General features: G+C 41.2%; 1 protein-coding gene across 7 annotated transcripts in view; it reads right to left on the bottom strand.

Moving 5' to 3' along the window:
• The window catches only part of SAMD7 (sterile alpha motif domain containing 7), a 23,817-nt gene continuing 2,160 nt past the window's right edge, over positions 1 to 21,657 (bottom strand). For 4 of the 7 annotated variants that reach the window (XM_005886559.2, XM_014533581.1, XM_014533578.1 and 1 more), the window contains exons 2-8: positions 20,677 to 20,803; positions 17,385 to 17,509; positions 13,757 to 13,835; positions 11,752 to 12,380; positions 10,355 to 10,476; positions 4,163 to 4,273; positions 1 to 388 (exon numbers count right to left, since the gene is read on the bottom strand). In XM_005886559.2, coding sequence (XP_005886621.2) covers positions 194 to 388; positions 4,163 to 4,273; positions 10,355 to 10,476; positions 11,752 to 12,380; positions 13,757 to 13,835; positions 17,385 to 17,509; positions 20,677 to 20,803 — 1,388 coding nt within the window. In that variant the 3' untranslated portion in view covers positions 1 to 193. Of the gene's footprint in view, positions 1,932 to 4,162; positions 4,274 to 10,354; positions 10,477 to 11,751; positions 12,381 to 13,756; positions 13,836 to 17,384; positions 17,510 to 20,676; positions 20,804 to 21,657 lie in introns of all 7 variants that reach the window. The other 3 variants (XR_001360658.1, XM_014533580.1, XM_014533579.1) reach the window with 3 other exon arrangements.

Below are 21,657 nucleotides of genomic sequence, written 5' to 3'. Positions count from 1 at the left end.
GGGACTGGCCTTTAGTCCTTTGTGCTGAGGTCACGTCCGGAAGCCTCTTGGGCAAGGCCTCCTCCAAGACAACTTCGGGGAAGGCTGGCGTTCTCTCCCCCACAGCCTCCACCTGGTCCCGGGAAGCCCTCACACACCCTTCAGAATATCCTAGACTTTGGAAAACTAAGACTGTTCTTGCTTCTGGAGGGTTTTAATTTTTCATACTATCTCGCTCGATTCCTTTAGGAATTATTATATCCTGGGAACAGGTCCTGTCCGATGTGTCACCCCAGGAATTAAAATCCAGAAGAGGGGATGTGTCTGCTGGTTGGTCAAATGCTTGTTTTGTGTGGGTAGGAAGCGAAAAACTTTTCTTGTAGAACATACTTTCCATATGCTGAGATACCTTTGAAGACAAAATAATTACAGTAATTAAGCCTATGAATTCTTTCAATAGCCCAGCATACTGTGATTGGCCACAGAGGGCAGGGAGGCTGCGGTAATTTCAGGCATGGGCATCTATATAGTTGTGGGGGACACGATTCTAGGACACAGTGGCCTTTTTCTTTCTCTCAGATTCATACAGTGGTCACTGCTGTAAAACTGGCTATCAAGGTGGTGGCAACTTTCCAATTCCCATTCCTAGTTCTGCTGTGGCTCCTCTGTACACATAATCATTTCACTCTGAGTTCACTCCACCTCTCCCTTTTCAATGGTCTCACAAGAGGTCCCACAGGCACCCCTTCCCCAACACCCAGCTGGTCCTTCTCCTGGCTAAAGGCTGGAATTCTTTGGACAACCTCAGCACACAGCTGGCCTTCCGTTGACTTAGTGTTGAGACAGAAATGGAGCTGTTATGACAGTTAGTGCCCAACACTAACCATTGGGCTCCTACACAAACCTGATCCTGAACGGGACCCAGGAGATTCTATATTGTTCACAATGTCACAGCTCAAACCCAGCATCCTCCATGCTAATAATATTTGAGTTTTCAAATACCAGTAATTCTTTTTTCCTCCTACCCCTTTCCTGCTCAGTTCAGGTGCACCTTCTAAGCCTCTATTCTGGAGAAAGAGTTTCCTTCTTAGCAGGCTCTCCATAATGGAATATTGCCTGTGGTTCCCATTTTGGAGATTGAGACTTTATCTTATCCACCAAGATACCTTGTCTGAGGAACTCCTGCCTGCTCACCTCCTAGGTCTTCCAGAGGTTACTCAGAATCTTTCAATTCTGCTGCTTCAGTTGGACCCCTGGACATTCCCAATCCCAAGGACTCTACAACCATCCTGTTTGGTTGAATGTCTGGGATCAGCTGGACCTCCACTCCCAGGCCCTCCTACCAGCTTCTATGGAAGCCCTGTCCTGTTATGCTGGCAGATGGGACATGGCTCTAACAGCTCAGCTGGGCTTCATGGAAGCACTTATGCATACCAGATCCGAGCACAGCCTCCTGAAAATGATATAGGGGGCAATGCTAACAGCAAGTAAGGAGAAGATTAGGGTGATTTGGAGTTGGCCACATTGTAAGGTAAAAAATCCAAAGGAATAAATCAAAGCCAAAGTAAAAACCGTGTAGTGTCATTTAAGTATGCCAAGAGATAAAGCATCCTCACCAAAAAAGAAATCACTTAAAAGTGAATACCATATTGTACCACTGTTAATTTCTTAATTTTGACAAATGTGTTACATTATGTAAGATGTTAACATTAGGAAAAGCTGAGTGAACTCTGTACCATTGTTGCATCTTTTCTGTATCTAAAATTATTTCATAAAAGACATTTAAAAAAGAATAACAATGAAAATATGAAAGCATTTGCATTATAAATAACGAACTTCTTTACCTTAACATTTTTTGGCAGATAAAAATGGCTTTTGAAGAACATTTTGAAGTCTCAGTTCCTGGCATAAACATGCAGTATAAAAAGATGCCCTATAATGCAGTATAAATTCTGGGAAGAATTAATTGATGCTTCATGGAAACTCTTTCTTTCAACAAATAATTTTCTACCTGTTACAGAGCTTGCATATTCTAAGGATACATGAGTCAACAAAACAAATAAAGATCTCTGCTCTCACTGGATTCCTGCATTAGCCTTTTAACAATTCTATGGGGGCAGAAGGAAATCAACAATGAACATTAACATAACCAATAAATAAATTATATTGTACGATTGCAGGTGTTAGGTGCTACTAGTATGAGGGGAAAAAAGAGCAGAAAAAAGGGAGGGTAGCATGCATGAGCTGGGCTGTGTGCAATTTTAAGTAGGGTGTTCAGAGCAAGCCTCACTGAGAAGGTAGAGGGAGCAAAGCATGAGTCTATCAGAGGGAAGAGCATCCCAGGTAGAGAGAATGGCCCTACAGTGGAGCCTGCCTAGATGCTGAAGTAGCATCCAGAGGTGTGTGAGCAGAAGCAGTAACTGTGGGGGAGAAAAGTAGATGAATGAGGAAGGTGAGGGTGGTGGTGGGTGGGGAGGAGTGCAAATAAGTAAGACTTTGGCTTGTACTCTGAAGGAGATGGGGAGATATTGCAAACTTTTGAGCAGAAGAATAACATGATCTGTCTTAGGTACTGCATAACGAAAGGTTTCAGTCAATATTAACCCACATATACAATGGCAGTCCCATAAGATTATAATGGAGCTGAAAAATTCCTTTTGCCTAGTGATGTCATAGCCATTGTCATGTTGCATTACTCATTCGTTTGTGATGCTGGTGTAAACCTACCACGCTGCCAATTGTATAAAATTATAGCACATACAACTATGTAAAGTACATAATACTTGATAATGGTAATACATGACTGTGTTACTGGTTTATGTATTTACTATACTATATTTTTATCATTATTTGTGATTACTTATTTATTGATTGACGTGAGAGAGAGAGAGAGAGAGAGCGAGAGAGAGCCATTGATTTGTTGTTCTGCTTACTTATGCATTCATTGGTTGAGTCTTGTATGTGCCCTGACCGGGGATTGAACCCACAATATTGGCATTATTTTAGAGTGTATTGTTTCTACTTATAGAAAAAAAGTTTCCTGTAAACCTGTATGCCCTTGTTATGGTGGCAGCAACCTCATGCATCTCATGTTTGCCAAGTTTCCTGATTGTACCATTGTCTCATGTGCTTGATTTAATCCCATGTTTTGTACAATGACATGCTGTACAGGCTTGTAGCCTGGGAGGAAGAGGCTGTGCCATATAGTCTAGGTGCATAGTAGGCTATACCGTCTCAGTTTGTGTAGTGCACTCTATGGTGTTCGCACAGTGAAATTGCCTGAGGATACATTTCTCAGAAGTATCCCCATTGTTAAGCTGTGCATGACTGTACTAGAAGAACAATCCTTTTCTGCTTTGTGACTAGGCTCTGGCGGGGCGAGGGCAGAGCAGGGAGAACAGTTAGAAGGCGAATGCAGGAACCCAGTGAAAGATGACGGTGCCTTAGACCCGCATGAACGGTGGAGATGGTGAGCAGTGGTGCGCTGGAGCTGGCTTGTTCCAGTCCTGAGAGTCAATTGTTGCATTTTTAGGGAGTTTGCAAGCCAGTTGAGAAATATGCCATTGTTAAAAATTAAATTTCACAAACTTACAAGTAAATACATTATGTTATAATATTGCATGCAAACTGTAATAAAAAATTAAATTATATAAACTTACAATTTAAAATATTATATTGGGAACGAAAGTAATAAATACCTAAAACTCATCACTTCTTCACTGTCTTTACCTAATTCTCTTATCATTCATGATGATCTCTGCTGCTGAGGTCGCTTGTGTCTCTTCTCTGCACGTGGCACTCTAAGATGGGATGCTGCTGCGCATCTCTTCCCAATTCTGCAGCCAGTGACTTTGCATTAAGAGTCTGTCAGCCACGGTGTGAGTATTTACACCACAGAAATTGACAGATGCTACAAGTCTGGGTTCATTTTGTTTTTAAAGTGAGATGGTTGTTAAGCATTTGCTAGCACACCACTGCGTTGCGCCTTCCCGACTGTACCTAGGAATGTGTGCTCCCACCCCATTCCAGTGTTTTCGGGTTCCCTCACTTCTATTCTGCTCCCACCCAAAGAGGGGAAAAGAGGTTAAATAGATATTATGAATATTACAACAGGATGAAAGTAACCTATTTCTCTTACACTTCATACCATTAATAGATATCTAGCTATGAAAAATCACCATACCTGCAATTGGATCTTTAGTGCCGGCCCTAGCTTTAGCCCCATAGTGCTTCGAAGATGCTCCTCTGTGAGTAATGGCAAAGTTTCGCCATCAATTGCATGATCTTTAAATACCTTAGAAAACACAAAAGGTATTAACTTTGTCTCAGTGTCTTTTAAAAAAATTCTTGTTTTATGTGCAGATATTTTAGTATTGGAGGAGACATTAAGAATGCCGGGGAATGACACAAAATTTTATAAAATTTCTCATTTCAGTTGCTCTCTCTTCTTTGCCCCAGTAGCTCTTCAATAACCCTTGGAGTACATTGTAATTCTCTGTTTATATAACTCAGTTCCAGCCTGGAATAGTTAATAGTTGAGGGCAGGCCTATGTCTTATTTACCAATGTACCTGTCATGCAGTGACTGGAACATAGTAGAAGGCGTAAAATAAACGTTGCTGGACAGATCAATGAATGAACAAATAGTCTGAATAAAGAGATGTGGGTAAAAACCATCACAGACAATTTCATCTCTCACACTTACAGGTGCACTGCTTCCTGTCCACTGCCTTAGCTGAATGGTAGGGGGAGGAGAGGAAATTGCACGTAGGAGCTGTCATGCTGACCTTTCCAACAGAGCCTATAGTTCTGACTGTGCAATGGATGTAACCATGCCTTTCTTTCTTCCAGAAACTAGGAAGGCTGCTGGTGGACAAAGGTTCCAGACAAAAGCAGAGCAGATTGGTAGCACCATAATTTCATGATCTCCAACTTCAACCTGTCTGGCAATCCCTGTATTTACTGATGAACTTTCTCTTCTCTCTATTTCAAGCTTCCTTCACAATCTTCAAACTCTAGATGTTACAGAATCCTCCCTTATTTTCAACAGATCATATAACTTTCTAATAAAAAAAAAAAGAAACCAGTAGATAAGAACTTCCTCTAGTTCTGCCCAATAAACCCCCAAACTCATATTTTCTCCTTCTGTTCTGATATGTGGAAGAGGGGTCCCTCACTGTGGAAAGACAATCAATGTCTCCACATATGATGTGGGTCCTCAACCCTCCCACCTCGGGGTTTCACTCGGTAAATAATCCCTCCCTGGCCTTCAATCTCTCCTCCTTGGCCTTCTCTTTCCCTTTGGCATTTAAGCGAGTCTCCACCATCATAAAACAGGCAATAATAATAATAAAAATACACAAATGCCTCTTTTTAAAGAATATTTTGTTATTGACTTCAGAGAGAGGGAGAGAGAGATAGAAGCATCAATGATGAGAAAGAATCATTGATTAGCTGTCTCCTGCACGCCCCCTACTGGGGATGAAGCTCACAACCTGGGCATGGGCCCTGACCTGGAATTGAACTGTGACCTCCTGGTTAATAGTTCCACACTCAACCACTGAGCCACAACGGCTGGGCCACAAATGCTTCTTCACTCTGCTTCTAGATACTGCCCCATGTCTCTCATTCCCTTTATAGCCATTTCTTCAAAGAGTTGTGATGTTCTCTGTTTCCATATTCTTACTTCCCAGTTATTTCTCAGTCACAAGGAGTCTGACTTCTGCCCTCACCTGTCCATCAAATCTGCTCTCCTCTGGGTCCCTAGTGATTCTGTTGTTTCAAACACATGGATATTTGTCTGTACTCACATGACCCCAGCATTTCTTATGCTGGTGGCTGCATTTGACATTGTTGACCATTCCTTCGTGAAAAATGTCCTTCCCTTGCCATCATGAGGCTTCTCCCTCCTGGGGACCTTCTGCCCTCTCCTCTGCATCACCTTTGTGGCTACTGTTTCTTTGTCCATCCTCGTATGTTAGAGTCCCTGAGGCATCTGACCCAGGTCCTCTTTGTTGTTCCTGATTCATCTCAGTCTCTCTGGGCTTCCGTGAGTGTCTCTCTATGCTGCAGGTTCTCTAATGAATATCTAACTTAGAAGCCAATGGTGGCAATTCTGCCCCTTAGATGGCGTATTGATTGGCCAGCCCCATTGTTTCAACCTTGAATCAAATTTCACTGTTGCTCATCTGAGAAGGCCTTCCCACTAGTCTGGCCACCTTCAACCTATTTTCATAACAGTAACTTGAGTGACCCTTCTGAAAGAAAGCCAATCACACCACTTCTTAAAACCTCAGCTGTCTCTGGGATAAAGTCCATTGCTGGGTCCTCAAGGCTCTTTGTGACCTGGCCCCCTTTCCCACTCCAGCCTCCTGTCTCTCTCCTCTCTCACCTTGGCCCTGGCCCTCTCTGGTTGTGACCTGGCCCCCTTTCCCACTCCAGCCTCCTGTCTTGCCATTCTCTCCTCTCTCACCTTGGCCCTGGCCCTCTCTGGGCCACTAGAAACTGCTCTCAAAATCCCAACTATTTACTACTCTACATTCTCTCTGGCTCCTAGTCCTCCCTGGAAATTCCTCCTTTGCCTCTTTCCTGCTCACTTCCTTCCTCAGCTGGTAAACTCACTGACAGGCCCCACTTTTGATGCCTCTTCCTGGAGGAAGCCATGAGGCGCCCCTGTGTGTGCCGACCATGCTCGTACCTGCCCTCTCCCAGCACGTCTCACCCTGACGTGGAGCCCCTTCCTGGTGTCCCTCTTCTGGATACAAGCTCCCAGGGAGGGGAACCACGTTTGTCTTGTTTCCGCTGTGTGTTCCGGCCTTGGCCGGATGCCACAGGATCAGCTAAAAACTGGAATCTGCTTGGGAAGCTTCTGTGCCAGGAACTTTGTGTGCTAACATATTGTAGTTATTTACAAAATATGTTTATTAATTAATTGTTTCTTTTCCTATTTCAATTAAGCAAATCATAGAATGGCTAATATAAATTAACTTAATTTGGGCCAAAGAAAGAAAATTGGCAGTTTGGGTTAGTCTTGTAGCCTTCTCTTGAAAAAATGGATGATCTTCCTTAGGTTTCTTGAAATATTAAGAATAACTTAAGGGTCTCTTTTACCATCTTTGAGAACTCCTAGGGGCTCTTGACTAGAAACCATCTGGCTCAATATCCTCAATGTAAAATAATTATAATGGAAAGAGCTAGATTTATAGTCACATACACATTTTCAAGTACTTATTCTTTTAGCCACCTTGATGTCAATCTTATTTAGCTGAAAAATAGGGCTAATATATTCTTTGCAAAATTATGGTATAGACTAAATTTAAAAGCTAATCTATAAATGATGTGCCTAGGATAGTGCCTTGCATATAGTCAACTCAATAAAATGTAGGCACTATTATTCTATTTTTTTAATAAATGATAGAGCAACATAGAGAAGGTTAGGTGAGTTGCCTAAGAAGCAGCTTGCCAGTTAGAGAACTTACAAAATAGCATATACTTTACTAAAGGCCTGGTGCACGAAATTCATGCATGGGGGAGGGAGGTCCCCTCAGCTCAGCCTTCACCCTCTCCAATCCAGGACCCCTCAGGGGATGTCTGACTGCCGGTTTAGGCCCGATCCCTGGGATCGGGCCTAAACCGGCAGTCGGACATCCCTCTCACAATCTAGGACCGCTGGCTCCTAACTGCTTACTTGCCTGCTGGCCTGGTTGCCCCCAACTGCCCCCTCCCACCAGCCTGGTCATCCCCAACTGCCCCCCCTACCAGCCTGGTTGCCCCCAACTCCCCCCCCGCCGGCCTGGTTGCCCACAACTGCCCCACCCTGCCGGCCTGGTCGCCTCACACAGCCTGCTGTTTGGTCGTTACTGTTGCTGTGACAGCGTCCCGGACAATTTGCATATTCCTCTATTATTAGTATAGATTATTCTGAGCCAGGATTTTCCCTGCTTAATCCTACTGCCATTCAGAAAAAGGAGTGCTGACGAAAATAGTGAAGTATATTGATGGTGGAAATTTTGCTTATTTCTTTTTCCTTGGTAGGAATTCCAGTGAGCAGTTAAGGGACTATCAGAAAGCACCAAAAGAAGAGAAAGCACAGGGGTAAATTTCCAGAGGCAGTGTGGCAGCCAGGGCTTGAGATGCGTGAGGGCGGATGAACCCTGGGCCTGAGGCAAAGGCACAGAACATGCCACTGTCTCTCAGAAGATGTCCCATTCTCATGAGAGCAGTTTAGGCCTAAAGCACCATATAAATGTGCATATATTCTTAGTAATTTCAGTTATTTTTAGGGAGGGAATATTGTATCTGCTGAGTTCATTTACTTAGACAAACAAAATGGATGTCCCTAAACAGTTAAGCCACCAACCCTTTCTCTACACCTATTTAAAAGGGTTCATTTGAAAGAGAAAAGAAACAAAAATAAAGGGGTTCATTTGCATTGGGGCTTGGGTTTTAGTTGTGGTTATTTTGTTCTGAATTTCCTTTTCTACCTGCAGAAGGCAGGTGGAGGGAGGTTGCTAAGCAGACACCTAAGGCAGAGGTGAGGAAGAAGAAGGTGGGGGACAGAGGGTGTAACCCCAACGAGTGCCTGGGCTGTGAGTAAAAGCCAAAGGCACCTAGAAATAATCATTTCTGCTTCTTGGGGTGGGGAAGGGAGAACTGACATCCTGTTGGTGAGAGATAATGAGTCAGCAAAGCTTGGGTATTTGTGTCTATGTAACTCCCATATGCCCACAAGAGAACATTGGGAAGATAAAGTTTGAAATGTAACATTATTTTTTACAAGAGTGGTTTTTATAAACTTCACTTTAAAAAAAATATTTTTTTTTGGTATTGATTTCAGAGAAGAAGGGAAAGGGAGAGATAGATAGAAACATCAATGATAGGAGAGAATCATTGATGAGCTGCCTCGTGCACATCCCCCAATGGGGATCGAGCCCTTAACCTTGGCATCAAGCCCTTAGCCTGGACATGTGCCCTGACAGGGAATTGGAAGGCAGCTATGCTCACCACTATACCACCAACGCAACTTTCTGACAGGGAATTGAACTGTGACTTCCTGGTTCATTGGTCGACATTCAACCACTGAGCCACACCAGCTGGACATAAACTAAACTTTTGTGATTGGATCACTGATGGATTAATAATAATGAGAGTTCAAACAGATTCAATCCATCAGAAGTCAGCCATAAAAAAAAGTCAGCAATCACATGTACATTATATAGGAAGTTGCTTGTTTCTGGCTGATATAATGATGAAATTAGCACTTACTGAGTATTGACAAAGTGCCAGGCACTCTTTATTGTTTACAACATTCCTATTATACTATCCCTATTTTACAGATGAAAAAACTGAGACACAGAGAAGAGAGAGGAAAATTATCCTAGATCACATGTCCAGAAAGTGGAAAAGCCAGGATTTGAACTTATACTTTCTGGTTTCATAAGTACACTCTTAATTACTACTCCATATAACTTTTTCATAAGTCTCATAAACAAAATCAAAAAAAGAAAAATACTTAACAGCATTACATGAAGAAAAATATTCCCACACTAAGATCTGAAAAACAATGATCTCTAACATCAGTTAATTATGATGTTGTTAACTCATAATGTCCTTTCCTTGCTTTTTTTCCTTTAATACATAAACATATATATTAAGACAATGGTACATGATTTAATAGGCACATTGTTGCTTGAAATTGTGTTATTAAATCACTTGAAAAAGTAAACCATATGCCTGAAAATGGAGCATTGACATAAACTTCAAAAACTTTCCAACCCATGATCTTTGTCACCAATTTTCCCATATGAATGAGAGTACTCTTCATTCCAACTAGCCTGACATTAATGGAATTTTTAAGAAGGTAGTATTTATCTGTGCAATTTTGTATATTGTCCTAGCATGAATATGGAATTTAAGAACAGTTAATCTCCAGCTTTTCAGATCTGTTGCCATCTTGTCCTTTTTAGAATGAAGTACATATTTCCGTTACCTATTATGAAGAGCCTAAAACTTCTGGTACAGAAGTATGTGTCCCTAAGATATTTGTTTATGGAGGAGTAGGGAAGGTACTAGACATTTCTCATTCTTTTTCGATCTTTGGTCTCTGAATCTCCTAATTTGGGGAGAATTCCCACCTCTCAGGAGTCTTGGTGGAACAGAAACTAAAGCTAGACATGGGCTTTGCCAGTTGGGGTGTGGGCATGGGACCATCCCTCCACCAAACAGAGGCTCCTGTGCCAGGATAGCCAATGCCTAAAAAGGGGGGAGAGTATTAGGAATCGTCTCTGGAGGCAAAGTGCAAGTTTGACTGAAGTCATTATAAAGGAAATACATTTCAAAGTATCTTACGTCTAGGAAAATACTTAAATGTAGGTCACCTGAGCGTAGTCTGAACAACCCGGAAGGCCACGGATGAAGCTGTGCACATCACTCACGGTCCACTTCTGAATATCCGCATCCAAAGACAGAGTCTCCCCTCTTGTAACCAGTACATGTGTTCCTTTACAATGGAAAGACGATTGTTGGGTGGTATAAAATTTCCAGGGGAAAGGAGGACACTAAGAGCACTGTTTTATGTACAGTTACGTTAATTTCCTCATATTTTATTACCACAAAGTGAGCCTTTTATAGAGATCTACATGTAAACTCCTTCAAGAATATTAAGAGTTATTGAGAGGTGTTTTCTAAAAAGCTTAGCTGACTCTTTTCTTTTCTTCCTCTGAACAGGGATGGGGAACGTCCAGCCCGAGGGCCATATAAGGCCCACGAAATCATTTGGTCTGGCCCTGCCAAGACATTAGCAGTGACTTGGGCGGGCTAGAAGAGTTCGATGGGGGACAACGGGGGACATAAATACTTTCATCAACAATAAAGATTAGAAAAAAAAAGTTTGACCAAATATAGCAGGCTAATTTTTAAGTTGATAATTTTGTGTGGCCCTCGAATAATGTTATAAGTATCAAATGACCTTGGCAGAAAGAAGGTTCCCCACCCCTGCAAGTCTAAAAGCTCTTTAATGACAACATTATCTTAAGTAAACAAAGAAGTTCCAGAGCAGCTTCCCTCAGATTCCAATAGAGATGCCCCGTGGATTTCATTCTGGAGACTAACACCCCCATGGCCTATGACGTTTTGCGATTTGTCATGCTCTCTAGGCAATGCGGGGATTTAGTCAAAATGGCAAATTCACACCTTGTAAGGAAGCAGTTGGGCTGGTGGCTAGATCACGACCCCCTCCCCCTCCAATCCCTGTATTTTAAAGTATTTTTATCTAAAGAAGTTCTAGGAAACTAGAACTTTAGTGTTTGGAGGGGAGAAGTGCATTTATATTTTTAGGTCAGAAGGTATCATTAACAGTAATGGGCACTGAAAGTTAATGCTTCTGTTTGTCTATTGTTTTATACTTCAATACAGATAGAATTCATACCTTTAAGCAAGAAGCCCCTCTATTTTGTGTTGAAGAAATTAACACCAAATTAAATTAAATTTTTGATGAAAAATTCTGGTAGGTTGCCTCATCTTCCTTATACTTGACCACCTAACCTTTGCTGTAAATTCTCTACATAGCTATATATAGAGAGATTAGTTTCACCGATCTGGCTTCTTGGAACTAAAGTAATAAAATGACTTCAAAAAGAGGTCATTCTAAATGGGATTAAGAAAATAAAGGATAAAAAGAAGCATGATGGTTTTAATTCACTGTGTAATTACGTAAGGTCTTGAGGATCTGTGGTTCATGAGAATCTGCCATTGACCTTGCTCCCTGGATACCCACCTGGCAAAGATGGTTGAGGAACTGGAGGGTAAACCCCATTCTTTTCACCACAGGCTGCAAAAACCTGCTCTGAAACCTCCTCTCTCCCACCATCCCAGGCCTTTGCTTCCATGGGAGCGTCAGGAGCTCCCCAGGGTTCTCTGTGGGTGGGCTCCAACTCTCCACAGGTAATGGCAAGAACTGCAGTTGGCTTTTCGTTGACTTCGCTTGACTTCTGGTTGTTGAGAGCTTCCGTTTCTGGGTCTTTTGCATACTCATCCTCTTCATAGGGAATCACATGAACCTGGCCTACGGGTTTTTCTTCTGCTTGACTTTTGGAACTCTCAATATCACTGTCTAGAACTTTCTGATTCCCCATACCTCTCCTGAGACGACGACATTTCTGCCCCCAACCCTCTAGGTAGTGTGGACCAGTTGCCACTAGCATGGGGTTTCCATGAAGACTTCTCAGGGAGCGTCTGTGCAAATGCAGGTCACCGGCAGGGAGCATGCTCCTGCCATGGCAGGTGGCTGGGCCACTGGGGATACTGGAGCCATAGGGGAATGGTACCCTCAGGCCTGAAAATCCTTTGGGATTTATTTTGTCTATTCTCCTTTGCTGGTAAATGGCATGCATTTCCATTTCCATCCTAAAACAAAACAATGTATTTTATACAACCCAAGAAAACCATTAGAAATAGAATTTTATGGTGATGGAAAGAGACTTGACTTTGGGTGGTGAACACACAATACAATATACAGATCACATATCATATAGAATTGTACACTTGAAACCTATATAATTTTATTAATCAGTGTCACCCCAACAAATTCAAATTTTTTTTAAAGAAATATAATTTTAATGGCCCTCTGCCTTCCCTAGCACCTCTGTTTTTCTTGTGAATCTTCACACTATCTGAAGTTTGTTGCATGGAAACACGAATCCCCCATAAAGCCACTGAGAAGAGAGTTTGGGGTAAGACCTGAGGGTGAAGGGCATGGCTGACTCTCACAATGGTAGTCCAAGGCCTGTCTGTAGAGACTTACTCTAATAGATCTGACAAATTTAACAAGTTTGCCTGTTACATTTATATACATTTCTACTAAAATTAATAATGCAGCACAGGGCAGTTTCTTGCCAGAGATTAATCCTCAAAGAAACTAAAGTTCTGGAAGAAGTTTTTAAAACCTGCCATACAATTTTAGTGGGACTCAAGAACCACAGTAAGTCAATGCAAGTCTCAACAGTTACAAGTTACTGCAAGTAACAGGGGTTGGGGTGGAGGAGGGTGGGCGGACTTGGTGTTTTGCTTACTTTACTTGGCTTATTTGGTCATCACCTGGATCCGTTAGGTTCAGTGGTAAGAAAATTGACTCTTTCCCCACAGCCATACCCTAGTCATCACTGTTATAGTTCCTTTCTCCTGGTAGCTACAACTAAAGGGCACTGCATGGCTGACATGGGGGGCTGCCTGGGCTCTGCTGATGTCTGAAATAGGAGGGGCAAACTTGGCTTCTATCTTTGAGCAGAATTGAAGTCATTTACGTAAAAAATGCCAGTATGAATTTCAGAGGAATCACTGCCAGGCATTTTAATCATGGGACATTGACAAACTATTATGGTCTGTAAACTTAGGTTCACTATGTAATTTCTAATCTTGCTTTTATCTTTAACCAACCAGTGTGTGTGTGTATATCTATCTATATAGATAGATAGATAAATAGATAGATAGATACACACACACACACACACACACATGTTTCTTTTTTGTAATATTCTTGAAATATTTTTCTAGGTAATCATAATTTATCAGAGTGTGTGTGTATATATATCTACATAGAGAGATGTATACATATATTCATTCAGAATGTATATAAATATATATACAACAATATACAAATATAATAAATGAATTAATATATATATAAAAATATATATAACTATATCTATTTACCTATCTAAAACAAATGAATAAACAAACAAGTGAATGAATAGAAAATAAATAAAGCAACACTATTACATTACCTGGCAGTATGCTGCCTTTGAATCATTTCATTCTTCCTGGCCATTGCTTTTAAGGATTCAGGTGGTAAAATGCCCCAACCTTAAGAAAGAAAATCAACATCCCGCTCCACAAACAAATTAATAACATCCATTTGAAAATAATAAAATAAAGTATAATGATTAAAATAGTATTTGCAAAACCACTAGTTGAGCACAATGTTGGAAACAGTAACATTGCTAGTCAGCATCTTAGAGTCATGTTGGTGAGGGCATCATGATAACACTAGACACTTTTTTTTCTTTAAGGTTGGTCCATGATTGGTGACATTTCCTGCCATCAGAAGGAAAAATATAAAATAAGCTGTGGATCTCTTGATCTCTTGCTTTCAAAGTAAAAATTGATAGCTTTCCCCCCTGCCCCCCCCCTTTGGTACAAAAGGAATTAGTTGACCTTTAAAAAAATGTAACTAAGTGTTTCTTGATGCACTGAAATCCCTGAAAATAAATGCATGAGTTAAGGGGATAAAATATATAGTTCTCTATCTGGACATTTTGGTGCATCTGAGGAAAATACTTTTTCCTGAACAATTTCAATGGAGTGGGGTAGCAACTGTATTCTTTGTGTCAACCTACTAAAATGTCTGGAAATAATGACAGCATAATCAGAATTCAAGGCTCTATTCTTGACTAGTAACATAACACTATATTGATTTTTTCTTTATCTGCACTCCTAATGCACCTAGCATCTATACTTGTGTTTCTCAAACCATCTATGGTGAGATAATTTTTTCCTTTTTAAATGTTCAATCCATCATGGACCAATCCTTTTTAAAAATACAATAAAATGATGTTTTAGAAAATGGAAATAAAGATAAGAATAAATACAAGCAAAAATTTTTTAAATCATTAGATTAATAGACATAAAATTACCCTTCAAATTGCCATGAAAGTTTCTAAGCCCTTACTCTCCATTTATACATTTATTTGTACCAACACTTCACAAACTAGCACAGATCCACAGAGTACATTCTAATAATAATAAATACACAAATTGCATTTATTATACATAGCTTTGTTCAACTATATTTTTACTTGTGTAAATCTGTTCTCCCCAAAAGGAGGATAAGTATCTCCTTATACTTGCTCAGTATTGAGCTGGTAGAGCTCATTCAACGATTAATAACAACCTATCTTGAGATAAAGCACACTATATCTTTTTTGAGGTTCTTTGTCATTTTTAAAAATCAGAGGTTAGATGAGGTGATCTCTAAAAGTCCCTCTCACTCTAAAGCTCTATATTTTTATAGTTGAGTGGCTTCAAGATATTCTCCATTAGCTGGCTGACATGCATGAGAGTGCCAGCTCATGGTGTACTGCCCAAGGATGCAGAGAAAGTCTGTGTGAGAAGTCCAGAGTAGAGAGCACAATTCTAATGACCTACATTTTAGGACCTTTTGAAATCTGGACTCATCAAACCTATTCCAAGTTTATTTCTTTTTTCCCAAATAAGTGACCTCAAACTTAGTGCTAGTCTAGCTGCAATAAGTCACTCCCTATCTAACACCCCTATTTTTGAAATAGACCCCTGTCTTAATTTCTATTTTGCTAACTGACTTAGAAGCTCAATTTCTATAGGACTGAGGGCCTACCTTGCCTGTGCTTATTTTCCCAAACATCAGCCTTGAGGTGGGGACCTGACCTATGGCCTTGGGACAGGTGATCAACCTGCCTGTTTGTATCCAAATATTGGCAGTTTCTGAATTCTTCATCTCTAAGAAGGACACTCTGAGTCTGTGGTCTATTTATCTGTTGCCTGTAACCATGGCTTTACTATTTATTGGGTTCTTGCTGCCAGACGGGACTTGCATCCAGAGTCAGCTGTCTTATTTGGTCCTTGGGCCACTCCAGTGTGGGTGTCTAGTTTCATATCTGGTCCTTGTTCAGACACCCAGTCTCACTGCAGTGGACCCATGTATTGTGGTAGCTCAGATCCAGGCAGGCCAGTGTTTCACTGGCCCTGGTAGCAATCATATTTCTTTTCTGGGTTGGGCTTTTCACTCCATTGTATCTATTGAGACTTGTTGGAATTGGGAAGCAGGGACAACCAGAAACTCGCAAATATAGTTTTGGGGAGATAAGATGCATCAGTTTGATCTTCAATATGGTGAGGAAATTCTCACCTCCTAGTCTTTCTTGCCCCTACCAATCACGTTTTCACTGCTACCACGCTACTAAAATAGCTCTTATCAAGACAACCAATGACCTCCACATAGCCAAATCTATTCATATAGTCTTAAGTTTTCCTCTACTTGATCTATGACTGGCATACTTGAGACAGTTGCTCAATTTCTCCTTAAAAAATTTATTCCTTTGCCTTCCAGGCTTCTATACTCTCCTGGGTTTCTTCCCACTCACTGCTTGCTCCTTCTATCTCTCTCTTGCCTGTTCCTCCACAGCTTCCCAACCCTCTTGGTATGTCCCAGGGGTCATTCTTTTAATGTCTATCCACATTCACATTTGGATGATGATCTAACCTACACTTACGTGTGCTGATAACTTCCAAAGTTATGTTGCAGTGTCTCCAGAAGTCCTCCCTGGACTTCAGCTGCCTTCCTGACACCTCTCATTGATTATCTATTAGGGATTTCAATTGTAATATGAACAAAACGGAGCCTATGATATCTCTTCTGCCCCAAGAACTCTTCCTCTCACAGTATTCCTCAAATCAGTATGTAACAACATCACCTTTCTAATTACTCAGACTAAAATTATGTAAGTCACTCCTCTCACCTCTCATATCTAAACTGTGAGAAAATCCTGCTGTTTACCTTCAAAATAATTACAGAATCCAACCACTTCTTACTATTCCTACTGTCACCACCTAGGGCCAATCCATCATAATCTTTCAACTATTCTAATAACCCATTTACTCCCAACAATTTATTCCCAGAACTTTGTCTTGTTAAATTTGACCCCAAACAGCAGCCAGAGTGATCCTGGTAAAATGTAAGTCAGACCATGTAACAACCTTGTTCCAACTCATCAAAAGTTACTCCCTCTTATTCAGAATAAAAGGCAAGTCCTCACTATGGCCTATTAGGCCACATATAAACTTCCCTAAGCCCCTTTAACTCTCAGATCTCATCTCCTCATGACCTCATCAGTTTCTTATATGTATATAAGACAGATAGTAATATTGCAGATTTTCATGTTATTCATCAGTAAATTAGTTGGAGAACAAATAGCAGCCAGAGTGATCCTGGTAAAATGTAAGTCAGACCATGTAACAACCTTGTTTAAACTCATCAAAAGTTACCCGCTCTTACTCAGAATAAAAGGCAAGTCCTCACTATGGCCTATTAGGCCACATATAAACTCCCCCCCGCCCTTTAATTCTCAGATCTCATCTCCTCATGACCTCATCAGTTTCTTATATGTATATAAGACAGATAGTAATATTGCAGATTTTCATGTTATTCATCAGTAAATTGATAGTTGGAGAAGTGAAGCAACTTCCACTTGGTCACCCAGTGGTGGAACCATAATTTAAATATAAGTAGTAACTGCAGAAACTACAAGCATAACTGCTACACCCTGCAGCCTCCAGTTCACAGTGGCTCCATAGATGAGAGCCATCGATTGCTCATACCTGAGTAGACACGATTGGACATCATGTTCGGCATATTTGCATTTGGTTGAACAGAGGATCCAAATTGGTATGGAACACAAAACTGTCTTGGGTCAGTTGGAGCCACAGTGGAAGGCAATACATCTCTAGGGAAAAAAAATGAAATAGATAAAAATGAAGATGTAACTGTACAAAATTTCCATTGCAGAGGCAATGAGATTTTGTTTCCTTGCCATATTGGATTCTATCATCTCTTCCCAAAATGAAGTACAGAAGTCCTGCACTCTCTATTGGTTTAAGTAGAAATAGGGTAAGGAAGATTGGAGGAAGGACTCTACTAAGGAAGAATTGACCCAACTGACAACAACAGAAAAAATAGGAAAGAAAAGTTTTAGGGATGTCTGAAAGAAAAGATCTGACTTTCCATGACCAACATAGTATTCCTTTTTTTAAAAAAAAGTTTAACAATCTCTGAACTTTTTATTGGCCTTCTCCCCCCGACCCCGACCCCCGCCAAGGAGTTCTGAAAAGTTTTAGGGATGTCTGAAAGAAAAGATCTGACTGTCCATGACCAACATAGTATTCCTTTTCTTAAAAAAATGTTTAACAACCTCTGAACTTTTTATTGGCCTTCTCCCCCCCCCTCCCCCGCCAAGGAGTTCCCTGCTTCTGCTGCCTTGACACCTCAAAACTTTGGTGTCATTGACCTTAGACACCACTTTGCCACCCACAATCTTGTGGGTTATGGTCTTTTGGATGGATTGTGTGGAGTTGCTGTTGGCCAGGGTGTTATCAGGATCAAAGTCCTTCCCTTCTTCCAGCAAGAGGATGGTAGATGGCTATCTCAGCTTCCAGCTTGACCTTGATGTACAGCAGGGTCTTGTAATTCTAGCGCTGAGCTGCCCCCCTGTCCTGGTATGGGCCAGCTCTGACTCCAGCTGCAGCAGAATCCTACTGAGCTTGGCATACATTTGCATGGCATAGCATGTCTCTACTTCCCTCAGGCTGTTCTCCGAGGTGGCCTTCAAATTTCTCATAGAGTCCAAGGACTGGGTTGTATGTGTCAGCTCCATGAGTGTCATCTCAGGAACTCCTATCTCAGTGGTCTGCAAGGTGACCACTGTGGTGCTCTCTTCAATCTGCTGGGACCAGTACTTGCCTAGATCTCTCAGTTCTTCTGAGCCATCTGGTCATAGTGGGTCCAGATGTCCACCATAGTCTTACTGAGGTCCTGAGATATGGGAGAATCAAACTCCACAGTCAACCCAGAGTTGATAATCTGGTTTCATAGACCATTTGCTTCCTCCCAGTGTTCCTTCTTCAAAAAGAACAGCTATTCCTTGAGAGTCTCGATCTCTGTCTTGTCTCCAGCTGCAGCCAAGTGATAATGATATTATCACTGACCTTTCGAAGTCCATTGATGTCATTTTCCACAGACTGGTATATGGTCAGCTCTGTCTCATACTTGACTCTGAAGTCATCAGCAGCAAGACTGGCATTGTCAATCTGCAGAAAAATGTGGGCATTGTCCACAGAAATTGCAAAGATCTGAGCCTTCATGGCCTAGATAGTCTCTAACCCAGGGTCCCTTCTTCTCCAAATGTTCCTGGATTTTGCTCTCTAGCCTCCAATTATCAACTTCTGGGATCCTCATCCTTCCAGGTAGGAGGCCAGGTGGTCATTCAGGCATTGCACAGTCTCCTTCTTTCTCTAGATGCCCCTTATTCCCACCATGTCCCTGACCCTCAGCTACCCTGGACCCCCAGCTACCCTGCATGCTCATGGAGAGAGACACAGAGATCCAGGAGCCCAAGCACCCAGGGCCTGCATAGATGCCGGCCATGCTGCTGGCCAGCCTGGCTGGTGGTTGGGTGACTTAATGGAGCCCAGGGTCCAGTAGTTTGTGGAGAAGCTTGAATGGGTGCTGAGGTAATGTTGTCTGGGAGGACGATGAGAGGCCATGTCTTGGGTTTGAGCCACCCCAACATACTGTTCTGACCACAACATTCTTTTCTCATTTACTGGAGATATTTGACTTGGGTTCTGACATCTGGAATCAAAGTTTGATTTCCTGGGTAAATAATTTAATTATTTTGCCAAACTTCAGTGCTCTTTGAAGTCAAATGTATTGTTTCTGCTTCATGAACAGGAATAAATAATAGATGTTTACTCTCTCCTCAGAATGTCAAAATATTCTAAAGAAGGTAAAATAAGAAACTGCCAAAGTGTGCTACATAAATATTGATACTGTCACTTTTATTGAACAGAAAGATTTGTTCTATCACAGGAAATCCAGGTATCCAATTATTATGATCTAAATTGTGTCCCTTAAATCCATATGCTGAAGTCCTACTCCACAATGTGACTGTATTTAGAGATAAGGCTTTTAATGGGGTAATTAAAGTTTAAATGAGGGCAAAAATGTGGAGCCCTAATCTAACAGGACTGCTGTCCTTATAAGAAGAGGAAGAGATACCAGGAGTCCACAAGTACAGAGGAAAATGCCATGTGAGGACATAGCAAGAAGGCAGCTGTCTGCAGGCCAAAGGAGAGAGGTCTCACCGCAAATCAACCCTGTCGCCACCTTGATCTAGGGCGTTCAGCTTCTAGAACTGGGAGAAATAGATTTCTGTTGTTGAAACCACCTAGTCTGTGATATTTTGTTATGGCAGCTCTCATAGACTCTACCAATGTTCGTACCTGCACAATGCTTGTCGCATGGTAAAAGAGCTTGTTAGCTATTTGCTGAACATGTCAAGCAGGCCTCAAAGAGGAAATGATGGGAAATGTGTCGAAGGTACAGTCAGCAGAGTATCTTGACATGAATTATTGCACCACTGTTCACTGAAGTAACATTAGACCATAAAACAACACTGAGGTTAAAATCATCCAAAAACTTAATGATTGCCAGAGGCTAAGACCAACAGTAGTTAACATATTAATGCGATATTCATCAGGGCTGAAAATCAGCATACTATTGCCCTGCTGTTGGCCAAATGGCTCACGCAATCCCCTAACCTGATAATCCTTTTACTGTTTACCAAACTTTACCTTTGATATGCCTGTATGCATTCCTAAAGGGCAAATGTGTATTCAAGTGAATAAAAGCAAACGGGAAGAGAAGTCAGGGAGCCTCTCCATTAGAGAAAGGTTCCCGCCTGGCCCCCCATGCCTTCTAAATTCATATTTCTTGTCTAGTGCATTCGTTTGTGCACAGCCCCTTCTCTAGATCCTGAATCCTCGCTGCAAAAGGTTGTGGCAAATGATTATCCATGTTCTCCTTTGACCATCATATTATGTTGGAAATAAATACCTATCCACAGGCAGAGGTTCAAATGGTGAGGGAAACAGTGGGATCCTTTGCTGCCCTGATGCTGTCAATAAAGGGTTCATGGCCATCGTGGGATTTATCATCAATATCTCTCGCCACTGATGGAATTCTAAAAAGAACCAGATAGATACGTTAATAAATAACTCTACTTTTTGAGAACAATTTGAATTTTTCTTAACACAATGAACACCTTTTGTATTTTCCCAACACTTGGGAAAACTAGAAGCACCAAGCTTTCAGTTACACAAAAACCCTTCTATTGTCAGCACCCAGATACAACTGCAGAACTTAGTGTTTTATCCATGTGCCCTTGAAACTTGTTGCAGCGTCCACAGGTAATAGCACAGCACATTACAGGCAATAACAAAATTAAACCAGCCCTGCAAGATTCCAGAAATACCAACTTCCACTCTTACAGCTTCATTTGATTTGTGTGTTTCCAGAGGTAAAAATGCATATACTCTCTCTTATGTTCAATCTTTGGAAAAATATTCCTAGTAGTTGATAAGATTAAAACAAAAAAGAAGGGGGAAATCTTCTTAATGGCTAACAATATGTCTAATTAGAAAGGATACAGGCTGAAAGCATGAGACTGTATTTAATTAATACAAGTGACCAAGTTATATTCAAACATATATAAGCACAAGGATTCATAACTTTCTCTTCAGAGCATAGTGATCAGAAAAAGAGACCCTTGTTAAGGGGATAATATTTTGCCTTACGTTTTCTTGTTAATTATTAATGTCCCTTGGATAATTTTAAATTTTAAACAAGTATGGGTCAAACAGGTTATTTTAGCTTCTCCTGCATCTTCAGTTGTACTCAAAAATCTATCCTATATAATAAAAGGGTAATATGCAAATTGACCCTAGCAGCAGAATGACTGGGAATGACTGGTCACTATGACACACACTGACCACCAGGGGGCAGACACTCAATGCAGGAGCTGTCCCGTGGTCAGTG

The sequence above is a fragment of the Myotis brandtii genome, unplaced genomic scaffold (genome assembly GCF_000412655.1).
Source record: "Myotis brandtii unplaced genomic scaffold, ASM41265v1 scaffold99, whole genome shotgun sequence".
In the NCBI taxonomy this organism is placed as follows: domain Eukaryota; kingdom Metazoa; phylum Chordata; class Mammalia; order Chiroptera; family Vespertilionidae; genus Myotis; species Myotis brandtii.
This window is presented reverse-complemented; position numbering and strand designations above follow the sequence as displayed.